Source organism: Gasterosteus aculeatus, chromosome 17 (assembly GCF_964276395.1).
Source record: "Gasterosteus aculeatus chromosome 17, fGasAcu3.hap1.1, whole genome shotgun sequence".
Lineage (NCBI taxonomy): Eukaryota > Metazoa > Chordata > Actinopteri > Perciformes > Gasterosteidae > Gasterosteus > Gasterosteus aculeatus.
Window position 1 is genome coordinate 8,246,247 of NC_135705.1, and position 14,276 is coordinate 8,260,522.

At 42.7% G+C, this 14,276-nt stretch overlaps 3 protein-coding genes across 12 annotated transcripts; 2 read left to right on the forward strand and 1 right to left on the reverse strand.

Annotated features, from left to right (window-relative positions):
* The first annotated feature begins 1,062 nt into the window (after positions 1-1,062).
* tgfa (transforming growth factor, alpha) lies at positions 1,063-6,828 on the forward strand. Of its 7 annotated transcripts, none has more exons than XM_040203268.2 (8): positions 1,076-1,416; positions 2,014-2,043; positions 2,145-2,324; positions 2,586-2,729; positions 3,912-4,026; positions 4,471-4,620; positions 4,807-4,901; positions 5,214-6,828. In XM_040203268.2, the coding sequence occupies exons 1-8, from the start codon at positions 1,374-1,376 to the stop codon at positions 5,219-5,221; spliced, it is 765 nt and encodes a 254-aa protein (XP_040059202.1). In that variant the 5' UTR covers positions 1,076-1,373; the 3' UTR covers positions 5,222-6,828. The 7 variants fall into 7 exon arrangements, with proteins under 7 accessions (XP_077948114.1, XP_040059202.1, XP_040059204.1 ...); XM_040203270.2 differs by having other exon boundaries at positions 2,145-2,303; XM_078091989.1 differs by having other exon boundaries at positions 1,101-1,416; positions 4,471-4,584.
* Positions 6,829-8,314: 1,486 nt separating this feature from the next.
* On the reverse strand, positions 8,315-11,729 carry hdhd3 (haloacid dehalogenase-like hydrolase domain containing 3). Of its 4 annotated transcripts, none has more exons than XM_040203275.2 (3): positions 11,576-11,729; positions 9,526-9,860; positions 8,315-9,338 (listed from the first exon to the last, which is right to left on the reverse strand). In XM_040203275.2, exons 2-3 carry the CDS (start codon positions 9,853-9,855, stop codon positions 8,943-8,945), a joined length of 726 nt encoding a protein of 241 aa, XP_040059209.1. In that variant the 5' UTR covers positions 9,856-9,860; positions 11,576-11,729; the 3' UTR covers positions 8,315-8,942. The 4 variants fall into 4 exon arrangements, with proteins under 4 accessions (XP_040059209.1, XP_040059210.1, XP_040059207.1 ...); XM_040203276.2 differs by lacking the exon at positions 11,576-11,729 and adding an exon at positions 11,128-11,246; XM_040203273.2 differs by lacking the exon at positions 11,576-11,729 and adding an exon at positions 10,950-11,127.
* trub2 (TruB pseudouridine (psi) synthase family member 2) lies at positions 11,179-14,126 on the forward strand. Its single transcript, XM_040203271.2, has 8 exons — positions 11,179-11,457; positions 11,632-11,766; positions 12,286-12,360; positions 12,446-12,507; positions 12,591-12,672; positions 13,010-13,082; positions 13,265-13,401; positions 13,496-14,126. Exons 1-8 carry the CDS (start codon positions 11,340-11,342, stop codon positions 13,810-13,812), a joined length of 999 nt encoding a protein of 332 aa, XP_040059205.1. The 5' UTR covers positions 11,179-11,339; the 3' UTR covers positions 13,813-14,126.
* The last annotated feature ends 150 nt before the right edge of the window (positions 14,127-14,276 follow it).

A 14,276-nucleotide genomic window follows, 5' to 3' on the forward strand; every position in this document is an offset into this window, starting at 1 on the left:
ATATGTTTGTTAAGCCCCATTCTGTCTGCGTTAGCTTGTTGGTTCCAAATACTTTGAAGATTGTTCCTTCTTGGTTTAAAGCCGATGAGTAACAGTAGAATAGGGCTGCTGACCGGCGATTTAATGGAAACAACAGGGATGGATTTAATGTAGAAATCAATGTTAGCCCATTGTATACTATTCTTAACACTTCTCAAGACAAGACATTTTATCTCCTTACGATCTAAGGTTTATAATCCGTTCTTACAGGAACACTTATGTTCCATCATTTTTTTAATTGTCTTCTGTTTCAGTCAACAGATGATGTTCTACTTGATCTTTATATTTGTAACGCGGCTCAATCAGTTTGACACTGGAATCCCTTTTATTTATGTTTCCAGCAAATAGACAGTATATCACAGAGTGCAGTGAGTAACGGTGTGCGCTCCATGGTGACTCCAAGGAGTAGCGGTGGGAAAGAGGCGCGGCTTTGCAAAAGGTCAATTCGAAGGTCAAGAGGGGCTTTTGCAAATCACCTGGCGGCTGTAGCATCCGTGTATGTGAACAGCTTTTCTATCCAACCTTCCCACAGTGTTCACAAGCAACACGCCAGTAAGACGCAGGCTGAAAAAAAAAAGGGCAGAAAAAAATATTACATGTTCTCTTTATGATTAAGGGTCCGAGTCTGTTTCAGTCTGTAAAATAACAGTCAAAGTGCGTCATGTTAAGACGTTTCATATTTAATTAAAAAAAACATACAATGCCTATAATAGTAACAATTAAAACAATAACATAAATTGTTTCAATAAAGGTGAAGATGAAATCTTTACAATAAAACAATCACAAAGATAAATCATAATCATCAATAATCATATACTTTATGTTACTTTGTTATGTTACAATTTAAGTGTTGATATAGTTATAGGTTTATGGGTACATTATAATATTTTTTGCTTTTAGTTATGGAGCAAGAAGACACACTACCTGAATAAATCACCTTATATATTGAATAAAAAGTGTCGCGTTTAGGTCACAATGAGATGACGCCCCCTCCGCTCACCCCTCCCCTCTCTGTTTATAATTGGTTCGCGTTTGACAGGATTACACAGGTTTCCTCAATTGAACAGACATCGGACATCCAGCTGAAGACTCCCTTGCTTTTGGCCCTCCCAAAAAAGCAAAGAAAAGAAAAGCAAAGCGAAAACAACAACAACAAAAACACTGGACAACAATCACTTCTGTCCGCCGGCCCATCGGATGCGTGTGAGCGCGCGGAGCCGCCGGGTCTGCTGTGTGATCGCCGGGCTCATGGTCGCAATGTGGTTTCTTAACACTCGGCCGCATTTCGGAGAAGCTGCACGTCAACGCTGATTAGTTCAGAGCGTCAAGTCGTCATGATGACTCGGATTTTCTGGGATACAATTTTTCTCATAAGCGGTGAGTAGGACACTTTGCAGGAAAAAACAGATTTGCATTTTGCGTTGTCTTGCTCTGAAAACATAAAGTTCCCCGGTGTTGTCCCCTGTTTGGATCTTTTGTTTGTTAATTCGCTGGATCATTCCATGATTTGCAAGTATAACACTCCTGAATGTGTTTCTTCAATCACTGCTCCTCCATGTGAACCTCACTGTGGTTGGTGGTGTTCTTCACTTAATCAAACTAAAGTGTAATTTTAATCGGTTTCTTTATTATAAATTGTTATTGTCTGAAATCATAATTTCTTTCTTTTTGTTTTTTTTAATAAACACGTCTTCTGTGTGCGCTGTAAGGATTCTAACTAGTTGTGATTGCATGTCTTCACAGGACCTGCTGTGTGTATTTATAGTGCTTTGGACTCATCCTTTTAGTGAATGCTTGACCCTGTTACTATTGTTGTGTAGTTGCTCAATGAAGCATCGATATCACGCATGATCATAGCTGCACAGGGGCAGACTAGTGGCAGTAACCCTCAGGTTGTTCATCCAGCACGGTATGTAATAGCTGGGTCCCCTTGAAAGACAATTACAATAATATTTATTTTTTATATTCCTATAGGTACTTTTAGTATGTCTATGGTACTCGATGGTGAGTTTACAGTGAACTCTTTTGTACTATTGTTATGATATTCCAACAGGGATATGTTGTTATTTCTATATATAACCAGCAGTTTATTTCCCACTCTGCAGGTACCCTCTTTACATTCGGAGCAGGGCCGAGCAATTCAACAATTATTGAAGCCGGCGTTTCCATCGATACGAACTCCACTGGTGCAACAAACGCAAGCAGCTCGGCAACAACCGGCAGCAGAAGCGCGACCACCACAACCGTTGCGCCCACTAAAACAAGTAACGTCCCCGCGGTTAAAAGTAAGTCTCGGCCCAGTTTGTGTCAAAAAGCAACTGGATGGTTCAAGCTCGTTGTCAAACCGTCTCGCACAAAAATAAGCCTGTATTTCCTCCTCCCAAATCCCCTGAGGAGCTTTATCCACTCTCGCTGCAGTGTTGCTTCCACGGCCGGTGGGCTTACTCTGATGTTGTATTCCTCCGGCGACTTGTTTATTTCTATATTTTTCAAATTAGGACCATGTCATATGTTAACAGCTGTCCCCCCTCCCTCCTTCTCTACAGGTTCCCTCTTTACATTTGGACCGAGCAGCTTGAAAACGACTGAAGCCAGTATTTCCATTGATGCAAACTCCACCGGTGCTCCGAACGCCAACCGCTCCGCAGCAAACGGCGGCGGAGTCACAACCACCGTCCATCCTGTCAAGAGTAAGTCTCAGCGACAGAGGAGAGAGTTTGCCCTCGCCAATCACTGTCGCCCCTCATCCGTTCTCACTTCAGCGTCGGCTCCACAGCCGCAGTCCTCAAAGCCCCCCCCCCCGTCGAGGTTCCCGTCGCCCTGCCGTGCACCGACTCATGAGGCCGGCCCGGCACTCGCCGATAATCGATTCGCTTGGCGTGAGTGAGGGCGTGAATTGAGCTAAATTCAAGATCATGAGCGGCACACGGCGATGTCAGATAAGCGGCGCGCCTTGAATTCTGGTCTGAAAAGGCCTTCATTTACGCGCCCTAAAAGCTGAGTTCTGTTTTGATGCTCCTCTCGTTCCACTGGATGAAATCCTATGGAAAAGAGATCGGGGTTGGTAGGCAGATGCCTCAGGGACAACAGAGGGCTTTCACAGAGTCTGAAAGAAGGAGACAATAGGCTGGAATCCAAAAAGCCTCTTTACCGTTGGAATGGAGTGTGTGTGACTGTAATGCAGCTATCTGTCTGCGTGTTTGTCCTCCTCCCCACCCTGCAACACTGTGCATCTGTTTCTACTGCTTGGGGGAACACTGCCTTCTGTTTGAGTCCGTTATTTAGGAATTTTTCTGACTGTACAGCTTGCGTGGAAGAAATGTCCTGTTTTTTTGGGTTGTTTTCTTTTTCTGGGTGTTCCCTTTAATCGGATACTCTTGTTTGGTTGTTTTGTCAGAGTGAAAACTGAGATGGTTGCTCTAAAAAAGAAAGAAAGAAAGTCCGGTTTCATTTCTGCTAGATGGATCTGCTTAATAATATGGGTTGGTGGACATGTTTTGTAACGTCCCGCCGGGACTTTTCTTGACTCTTAATTGTCCCTCCCAGGTACAGTGAGAGAAATAAGCCACCAGAAATCCACATGCAGCTGATGACAAAAGGCTTCAGCCTGACGCTGGTGGCGTGGGCGTCAGCTTTAGGATTTAGTGCACGCCATTGTATAAGGTCTCCGCGGGCTTATGTATGTTTTTTCTTTTATAAAACCAATTATGATATTCACCTGTCTCATGTTTTGTTTTTGGACAAATTCGTCCTTCATGTGACCCACCTAAACATCAATAGATGCTTTCAGTGGGGAACATCAGCGATGATCATTCAAAAGTCTTCTGTAAATCTCTGAAATGTCAGCAACATCTCGTCTTGCATCCTCACAGAGTTTGTGGCGGCGGCTGTTCGGTCTCATTTTGACGACTGTCCGGACTCCCACAGACACTTCTGCTTCCACGGCACATGTCGCTTCCTGATATTAGAGGAGGCGCCTGCATGCGTGTGAGTCCTCGCTGTCTACCATGAAAATGCCAAGTGTTGTTGTTCACTTTAGAATGTCGGAACTGGGAATACTGCGAACACGCGGATAAGCAGTGGGCACCACTCGGTACCTTTAAATGATTGCAATGAATTAAGTCTTTATATAGTAACTTGATAAAAACATAATACATATCTAGACATTAATTAAAGTTCACGTGAAGCTGCCCCCCTTGGATTTTCCCTGCTTATGTGTGGATCTTTTATTAGTCATTTTCAATCATCTGAAAAAGAATACTTAAGCGGTTTTCTTTCTCAGGTACATGACATCAACATAGTGAAATTGAATTAAATTGGATTTTTACAAACAAACTACAAGTGTTGGGATTCCTCAACAATTCTGCCTGTTATTGGATCTCTACTAATTAGCTGCTAATACTTTGATAACCTGATTTTATATTGTTGCAGGTGTCACCCGGGCTTTGTCGGGATGAGGTGTGAGCATGCAGACCTGCTCGCTGTGGTAGCAACTAATCACAGAAAACAGACGGTGGCCACTGTGCTGGTGTTGTGTGTGATCGGGTGTGTTTTCATCATGGTGTTGTGTACTCTTTTACAGTGAGTAGCATTTTGTGGCATATCTTTATTTTTTTAACAAATTATATAATTCATGTTTTCTGGGACTGTGGCTAATAAACTGTTTGCGTTATGCAGCAATGTGAGACTTGTGTCTCTAAGGGGCGACGCGATGACCATGTCGAGGACTTTCAGGGTTTTTATGATTTTGAGTTTTCCCTTGTGCAGTTGCTGGTGGACGCATGAATGCCGCAGGCGGAGCCGCGCGCATCACTACTACATCGCCGAGAAGCACGGAGCATCCGGCCATCCTTCTGAGAGTGGTACTTTATTTATGAAAGTTCACCGTATTTCTCATTTACTTTGCAACTTCCATGCTCTTTCTCTCAGTGCCGAGCCCATTTGAACCTTAACCACAGGTCAAAAATACATTGTTTGACTATAAAATTTAGATATTAACTATATTAATTTGGAGAAGAAATGGAGCTTCGAGGAATCAACTGTCAATCAGATGTTGGAAACTCCAAGACGGATGGGATTTGTTGACAACAATGGAGATCTACAATAATTTCAGCCCTTTTATTTAACACTCTTTGATCCTCAACAAACCAACCTGTTTGTTGTTTTCCTTTCAGTGGTTTGAGAAGACAGATTGGCGGAACCGGCGCCGCTTGCATCACGGCGCGTTTTAGTTTTACTCATCCGGCCTACAAATCATCCAGAGGGGTAAACTGGCGTTCAGATCAAGCGCACCTGGCAAGCGGCGAAGAAGCATTGCCGTCATTGTGGTAGAGGTAGGCCTGCTGGTTAGATGCTCGATGGCAGTTTTCTTTTCTTTTCTTTTTTTTTTCCCCCACCAACCGGCACTGTGGACCGAAAGCCCCGTAGGGACGTGTTCACTTCCGCTCTGTGGAAACACGCAGAACTGCAACAGTTTGAAGCTCTGAGGTGGAAGCCGCCTCCACGTCCTCCACAGGAGGAGCTCCGCGTGCCGAACTTTGTTCATGGAGGTGCAAGGAAATATATCCGAGGCCATTAATCATCCTGCGTGGATGGAAAAGTGTTTATTTTGATCTGCGGGACAATAGTTCATTTAAGTCGTAAGACGCCAATTCCTATCTTTTGTCTTTTACTAACTTTGACCACTTTTAATGAGAATTCTACAATCACACATGACATTTATTGGAAATGATGGTGGGAGGGAAAACTGAGGGAACTCACTTCACACAACAGAAGTAGGAATTGTGAGATGGACTGACAACCGCTAATGGATAAAAATCCAAGGATTCGAACAATAGTTAAACACACAAAACGTATAATTGTTCCAATATGATTTTTGACGGTTTGATAACTCCAGCGTTGCTACTGAAGCTGAAATATTTGTCAGTTTTTACTTTTTATTCCTGAGCTGTATTTGAACGCGTCCATGCATACGAGGTGTTTTCTTTTGCAAGCTATAACTCTCTGGACACACGCACACGCTGGCTGTCACATTATTCCACAGTCCTATTGTATTGTTTCACTTCTCTGCAAGCTTTGCTAGCTGCTCATACAAAAAAACTGCACTTATTGTATAATGTAGTCAATTGAAAAGTGTCCACTTAATGAGAGATGCCAAATACACTTTCTAAGTATGCCTGAATGAGCACTGAATGAAAGGGGCACGCAGTTTGTTCACGTCCACCGAATCACGCCCTAATATCACAGTTTCTACTTTTAAAGAACACTAAACACGTTTAATTTCAAGTGGTGTGTTATAGCATTGCCTCAGCTTTTGAAGTCATACACCTTAAAGAGAGAAAGCGCCTTCGAGGGTTCATTTAAAGCGTAATATTTAATAATCTTAGTAGTAATAATCGGGAAGGGAATACAAAAAGGTGAATGCAAATTGACTGGTATATAAAGTGTGTGTGCGCTTTGTGAGATAAGACGGAACAAAAAAGAATAAAGAATGAATGTGATGGTATATGCCCAAAATACTCTGAGGGGGTGTTATACTTGTCTTTGTTTACAGAATGTGAATATTTTTACATTCAGGAAATGTTATTGTTTTGCACTTATGTGTAAATAAGAAAAAGAAAAAAGACACTGAAATGTTAAATGTGTATATATGTGTCAATACAAAAAGGTGATCTTTTCATGCATTAACCGATTACTTTGCCAGAATTTATGTTTTCACAGTTGGAAAGTATTTACTATTTGTGATTGTTTTCCAATAAGAAATTAAAAATGACCGTGCATGTGCGCCTACTTTTCTATTCATATGCTTATTAACTGCTGCTCCGTCTCCCGATTCATCGTGTGACCTTCTTTTCACATCTGGTGCTCTTCCTCGCTCTTTAAATACCCTGATTTTCTGTCTCTCTGCTCCTATTTTTCTCTTCCACTGAATATCTCAAGACACAAAAATGGCAACTCTGAACCCGGGGGACACAACTGCAACAAAGACCCCATCCCTCCAGAGTGCTTTTATAGCTGAAGGAAATGTTTTAGCCCTCTTCCATATTGCCATTCAGTTTATTTGTCTTTCAGAGTCAACGGAATCTACACCTATTCATGTTCAAGCCTTTGTTGGATGTGCAGGACTGCGTCTGTTCATCTTGTTTAAAATGCCCATTGCGTGCCGTTGGGATGAGATATTCCCTCATGACATGATGCTCCTTCCCTCTCGCTCTTCTTATGAGGAGCTTCGTTTTGATTTACGATCCCATTATGTCTGCAATAGGATTTCTGTGGAGCTCTTTAGAGCCGTCGGCTGAGCTACTAAACCAGCTTTGAAATAAGCAGCTCTGCTGGGCGCTTTCCTAAAGACACACAATAGCCTTTAACATACAAAGGAGAGCAAGGGGAAACAAATAGCCTTTTTCCTCCCAGTTGATTCAAAGAAAAATGAATGTCGTCAAATCAGAACTTGTTAAAGACGGAGTAGCTTTACATTTTGTGACACTAGGTGGATGTGTTTTTAACGTCAGGAAATTCTCTTTACATGTGAGTTGGACCCGTGTCAATCCTTATTTCCCATAAGTGGAGCAGCTCTGCTTTGAATTGCAATAACATTTGGGTTCTTCTCCCTCTGCTTGCCTCTTGTTCTGTCCCTTCTGATCCTCAGCCCAACATTCACAGTATCTGCCTCTGACCAGATGGTTTGAAATAAGAGTATTTACAAAAGCATTAGGGCTAAGCAACCCTGCCTTGTTCTCTTTGCTGCTAAGCACTGAAACAAATCAAGACGAAAGCTCAGAGCTTTATTTAAAGGGTCAGTCCACCCAAATCACATGAAAAGCTGCTATTACACTGCAGGCTGAGCATCTAGGGCATCTGAAATGACTTAATTTCATACATGTTTCAATTATCCTTATTTGAACAGATGACTAAAGTTTTTTTAGATAAACTACCTCATGTGGCTAAAGCCTTGTATAGGTAGAGCTGACCTTTATTCTTTTACTTTGTACCAAGAATGAGGACTAAACATTGTTTACAGTGGAATCGCATTGGGAGTCCAGTAAGGATGAACATTTACATTAGCCAATAACCTTCAATGTATATATGTTTGTGTTATACATCAACACAGATTGGAAACAAATAATTGTTCAATTTAAACCTCAAATTATGACAACCGTACCTTTCCTTGTCCTGGGATTTTAAACATATTCTCACTCTCTCACAAATGACCGAGGCCAAACAAATAATTTGTGGAGATCTTTTACTAGAAAAGAGGACAGGTAAAGACCGTAATGCTCCAGGTATTGTTTATTATACCAAGGATAGATAAATAGTTCTAATATTTATTGCTTCTACTTTATTGACAAAGCGGTAACAATCTCCTTCCCTGACGAGCTGAACAGCTTCTACGCTCGCTTCGACGAGGACAACCAGGAGGTGGACATCTAGGCTCAGCTCACCGCAGACCACCAGCCTCTCACACTCCCCCACGACGTGTGCGCTGCACTGAGCCGGATCAACGCACGTAAGGCTGCTGGCCCGGATGGCTTCCCCGGACGCCTGCTCAAGAACTGTGCTGTGCAGCTGACTGCGGTCCCGACTGACATCTTTAACCTGTCACTGGCTCAGGCAGCTGCCCACTCAACCCTCATCCTCCACACCGGTGTCCCACAGGGCTGTGTGCTGAGGCCCCTCCTCTATTCCCTCTTTGGCAGAGAACAGTAGAGTGTATACTGCAGCAGTGTGTGTGTGTGTGTGCGTGAATTTAAAAAAAAAAGTATAGAATCTATTTTATATTTGAATATTTAATATGCAGTGCTAAATCAAAATTCTTGACCAAAATAGCCAGGGGTATTTAAAGAGAGATCCTAAGTGGTTTACAGCCCTCTCAGGTAGCTTTTAGGGTCCATGACTTTTCGGCATTACAGCATTTGCTGCTGAAGCAGCGACGGCAGCTCTTCCAGGGAGCGGAGCCGATGCTCTGCAGGAACAGACGCTGTGTTGTGCTGGTTGCATCGGTCTAAAAGGAGCCCGTGAATGCCCACAGACTTAGAGGCGAGGTAATCATTCACATAGTGGTCCCCAACATGAGCTACATTAGCAGCTAGCACTCCGCATTTCTGCAGTGCCTGTTTAAAGATGGCTGGATTGGGCTTCGCTATGCCTGCTTCCTCTGAAGTAATCAAAAACTTGAAGTGAGAACGCAGGCCGCAAACGTGAAGGATCTCTTCTAGACGGCTGTCAAAGTTTGATACCACCCCCAGCTCCAGTCCTAGAGAAGAACATGTCTCCAGGGTCTTCTTTGAGTCTGGAAATACCTAAAATCATGAAACATTAATGAGGGGATTTTCTGTGCTTCTTCATTCACGACTATAAACATTAATATGAAGAGCAGACAGTAATGCACAACAAAATGCTTTGCAAAAAGACAATTTAACACGATGACTAACCTATTAAAAATAAGCATTTATTTGATGTGTATGCCACGTGTCGTCAGTAATTCACCTCCCAGTTCTCTGCCTTGCAGAAGTTCTGATAAAGGTTGTGAGCCATCGCATTTAGCAGGGCTGGGTCCTGAACCGTGCACTGGGAGAAAGTGTCCCGCACCACGGCCACCCACCAAGACCGTCCATCCAGGCCCTGAGAGACGCCGTAGTTTGGGTATCTGCTGGAATGGTGTCGGTATGCCTGGCGGAAAGCAGCTTCAACCTCCACAGGACTGATGTTCAGGCCCACTCGTTCTGCCTCCTTGCAATACTGCTCCCCTACAGACGCACGCACCTTCAGCAGGGTGTCTTTCACATCCCATAACACCCAGCGCAGAGTAGCTCGCATCGCACCTAGACGCACAGACATGAGACCGATTAGTGTCAAAGCAAAACTTGAGAGAAGATATGAAATGAGTGAACAGGATGTTTCTTTTGGATATGACCTAGATGACAGCATGCGTCTAAAATGGTTGAGTAGTCACTATATAGTGTATTGCACTATAATTGTCCTGTTACAATATAGTGCCTAGTTAAAAAAATTAATTCTACATAGTAAAGTTATAATTATGTCATAGGAAAAGCCCTGGTTTTGATATATCAAGTACCAATAAAAATGATAAAGGTTCAAATGCATTCCATTCTGCAAAAGGTGATGTGTAATAAAGTTTTCTTAAGAGATATTGAAGACACAATATTACAACTGTAAGCTCAATAATAGGACGGTACCGTGATGAAACTTCAATGCTGGTGTCACTATTGACACTTCTAACCCAATGAATAGGATGCATCTGCATTACATGCATTGAAAATAGCTCAACACGCCATCTGCTGTTTAAAATCAGAATCCTCCAATGCCAATTTGGACTTTGCAAATGAAAAGAGAAAATTGTGTTAACATCCTCTAAATGTCTGGAGACGTCATTGAACAACCCCTTTAAGTTGTTTCACCGTCCCAGTAATAGCAGTCTGACAGTAGACGAGCATTCACTAAAACACCACCAAGACACAGGAGCAACTAGCTACTACATATAATTGCTTTCGTGACTTAAGCCCCAGTGAAGCGGACAACGCTGTGCTCTGCTAAACGTTACAGATGATCAAACAAGGTTCATTTCAAATCCCTGCCAACCCTCATCATTACACACAAGCAACGTTACGACACTTGACGTTACCGACTGGCTATCGCCACGGTCGTCTTGGTTACAAGTTCTGAGCAGAATAAAAAATATATCTGGTTTACGTTACGTAAAATCTTCGTGTGCTTTGTACCATCATGATACGATATTTTATGTTATTAGCTGCGTTTACATTCGTTACGTGTTTAGATATTTAGCTGCTTGCCAGCTTTTGCACAGGGCATAGTAACAGTTAGCTTAGCAGCTAGCTAAGCTGTCTTCTTCGCTGGTCCTTTTTACGGCAGCTGTCACCGTCGTCGTTTACCTCTTTCGAAGTCCATTCCCCTTGTTTGATTTACCTTTTCAACCCTCCCCCAAATCAGTCAAATTAGCTTATTCCACACCGATTTTTCCAACAAAACGAATGTCCGCTAACAGTTTCCCCCGTGGTGGCTTTAAATATAGCTAGCTGTGCAGTAGCAGAAGCCGCATTGCGTTTATACCTCCGGTGCAGCTGGCGGCGGTATGTTCAAAAGGGAGCTGCCATAAATGACGTCTCTCAGCGATGTACGCATGCGCAAAGGACACCGCGCATGTGGAGCGAAAGCTGCTGAAAACAGACTCTTCCTGTCAAATAGTTTTAATAGATGTAAGGGAGCTGACCTTCTATCATTAAAGTTGCTAAAGAAAAAGGAACGTCCTGATTGCTAACGTAATGGCTACTCCGGCTAACCGGATGTTTCGGAGGTTAGAGGGTCTGTTTTGTGTGTACAAACCGTCTGGAGTCCACTGGAAACTGGTTCGGGACAGCATCGAGACCAATCTTCTTAAAGGTGAACACACAGCGTATCTTTAACATTGTACCCCCTGGGGCGTTATTGTCCTGCCCTTTAGCTGCCCATTAACTGTTGCATGCATAACATTTAATAACGAGACTCCTCGATCTCTCACCTTGGATTCCCTGTGCATCACTGTGTCCTATTGTCACCTCTGCGTGCTCCGTGTAGGTTTAAACGCCGCACCGCGCCCCCCACTTCCGCAGGAGGTGCGCTTCTTGGCGCACCCTGTCAGTGAGACCGAAGCACCCAAGGGACTCACTCTGTCTGCGGCGACTGTGCCAGCCTTGGCCCAGCACCCTCTGGGTATGTGTTCTCTGCAACATGGTTCGACCTGCTCACCAGCTTGTTGTGCAGACGCGTCACCACACCAGGGCCTCTCATGTAATGCCCTCTGCTCTCACGACTCATGATGGATATTTGTTAATGCAGTACTAAAAAAAAGACTTTCATGTGTAGTTTATTTTATTAAATAAGTTACATTGACTGCAAGGTCACCAAGTAGCCTACGCTATTAACACCACATGCTCATAACGAATGCTTGTTGAGGGATTAGTATGAGGGGCCAAGTCAAATTTTACTTACAATACAAATATTTTTAAAGGGAATCAACGGTTTGCTTCTTCTCACAAATAATCCTGATCAGTTCAAATAAATAAAAAACTTGAATGTAGTTCTAAGTGTTTTCAAAGTACTCTTGTTTTTCAGGTTTAACATTTGGAATTTTTTTTTGTTGTTGTTGTAGATGTTATAATAAACCGTGTTCTGTCTTTGTGAATTGAATGTATACAAGGCATTCAAATGTATTTCCTCTGTATGTTTTAGTGTCTGGACCTGAATTCCAGCGTGTGCGAGTTGGAGTAGGACATCGCCTGGACGCGTTCTCTTCGGGTGTTCTGGGTATGATTTTAAACCTTAACTTTGTTTCAGACCCTGTTTTGTTTACATAACCAAGTCTTTCAATATTCACAATGTTTTTTTTTAGTTCTCGGTGTCGGGAATGGGAACAAGGCTCTGAATGATCTCTACGGAACACGAGTCACAAGGGTAATTTAACATTTCTGCTGGTTTTACATCGGATGCAATGAGGACACAATATTCACAGGTTAAATGCCATTTGAGATTTACAGGATTACACATTGGAGGGCGAATTTGGGACGGCAACAGATGATTTCTCTCACAAAGGCAGCGTTGTGGAAAGGTCCACTTACGGTATGACAGCTTACTTTTTTTTTACCCGTTTCAAGAGCTGAGTCTGTTACAAATTCAAACGGAATTGTATCTAAAGCAACGCCTTTATCAGAAATAATTGTTTCAGTTAGATCACTACTGATATTCAATAATGTCTCGATGCCATTCGCTCCGTTTTATTGCACCTTTTTAAATGATTGCATTATTAAATCTAGCATTCTAATAGTTGCATACAATAGTTGCCTTTGCTACATTTACAGCTTTCAAATGGAGGACACTATTTATTCATCACTGGATGAACTAAATGTAACCTTACTTCAGTCAGTTTCTCACCCTTAAATATTGTTGTGTTCAATAGGTCACATCACACAGGACAAGCTGGACAAAGTGTTAGCGATGCTGGAGGGAGCCAATCAAAAGGCATTGTTGATGTAAATAAACCTCATCTTTTTACATTTCTATAAACATAAAATGTATATATACTTAAGTTCCTTTTCATTGATTGTTTTGCACTGTGCTGTACTTCTGCATGCACACATGATCAGTCCACAAAGCTATTTTCAGAAAAGTTGTTATTTGTATATGAGATGACTTTGACTCTTTTCGTATAAAGGTATTCCAAAGTGGACATGCGCTCACAGGAGGCCTATGAGATGGCTGTGCACGGGTTACTGGGCCCGGAGGGGAAATCACAGCCTATTTTGACCGGCTTGCGTTGCGTTCACTTCCAGCCCCCCAACTTTACTTTAGGTAAATAACCTTGAATTGAGCACACAGGAAACCCCATTCAATAATTTGAAACATTTAGGGATACTGACTGATATTTACGTCTCTGTTGTTACAGAGGTGCAGTGCTTGAATGAAACTCAGCGATATTTGTGCAAAGTCGTGCATGAAATAGGACTCGAGCTGCGCAGCACTGCAGTGTGTAAAGGAGTTAGACGGACGAGAGACGGACCCTTCACCCTGCGGGATGCTCTGATCCATCACCAGTGGACTGCTTCTGATGTCACACAGGCCGTGAGACAATACCACTCCTCAAAAAAAAATACCAGGTATTCTCATAAACCGATCCAGACGCCAGCATGTCGACCCCCAGAAGAGAGTACGACAACAGCCAATGAAATGGAACTGGCGACAAAGCAGGAGAAGGTGCAGTGAATGACTCGTCGCTGTGAGGATCAGTTAATGCAAGTCACAGACGTGCTCTGCGCCTGAACGTCATGTGGAAGAGAGGCGGGAGGAACGCCAACCCTGCCTTCTAGAGGAGACTGTTATAAAATTGCACAGAACTCAATATTACATTTTTTTTGTTTTATCCGCTGGATGCACAAAGACACTTCCTGCATCTCATAAGTGACTTTCAACTGAGTTACAGGTACAATGTCCCGATGTTGTGCATGCAATAAAAAAACATATTCCTAAAATGACATCTAGTTTGTTCTTTACTAAATAAAGAAATAATTTGACAAACATTTTTGTGTGTTCTGTTTGGTCATTTGAGGATATGTCTGTAATCACCCCAGAAGTGTTCGTGGTTTCCTGTGATACAAATTATGGGGAAAATGGGACTTTCTTTGGAAAACAGATGGACACTTGTCGACACATGTTCATGGTGAACAAAG

Bases quoted from the DNA above. Each gene is read 5' to 3' on its own strand.
- tgfa (XM_040203265.2), top strand. From the start codon at position 1,374: ATGATGACTCGGATTTTCTGGGATACAATTTTTCTCATAAGCG. The intron at 2,730-3,911 runs GTAAGTCTCAGC...GCATCCTCACAG, and splicing joins CACCGTCCATCCTGTCAAGA to AGTTTGTGGCGGCGGCTGTT. The intron at 4,621-4,806 runs GTGAGTAGCATT...TCCCTTGTGCAG, and splicing joins GTGTTGTGTACTCTTTTACA to TTGCTGGTGGACGCATGAAT.
- hdhd3 (XM_040203273.2), bottom strand. The intron at 9,339-9,525 runs GTGAATTACTGA...TCATGATTTTAG, and splicing joins GCAAGGCAGAGAACTGGGAG to GTATTTCCAGACTCAAAGAA.
- trub2 (XM_040203271.2), top strand. From the start codon at position 11,340: ATGGCTACTCCGGCTAACCGGATGTTTCGGAGGTTAGAGGGTCTGTTT. The intron at 11,458-11,631 runs GTGAACACACAG...TGCTCCGTGTAG, and splicing joins CGAGACCAATCTTCTTAAAG to GTTTAAACGCCGCACCGCGC. The intron at 12,673-13,009 runs GTATGACAGCTT...TGTGTTCAATAG, and splicing joins TGTGGAAAGGTCCACTTACG to GTCACATCACACAGGACAAG.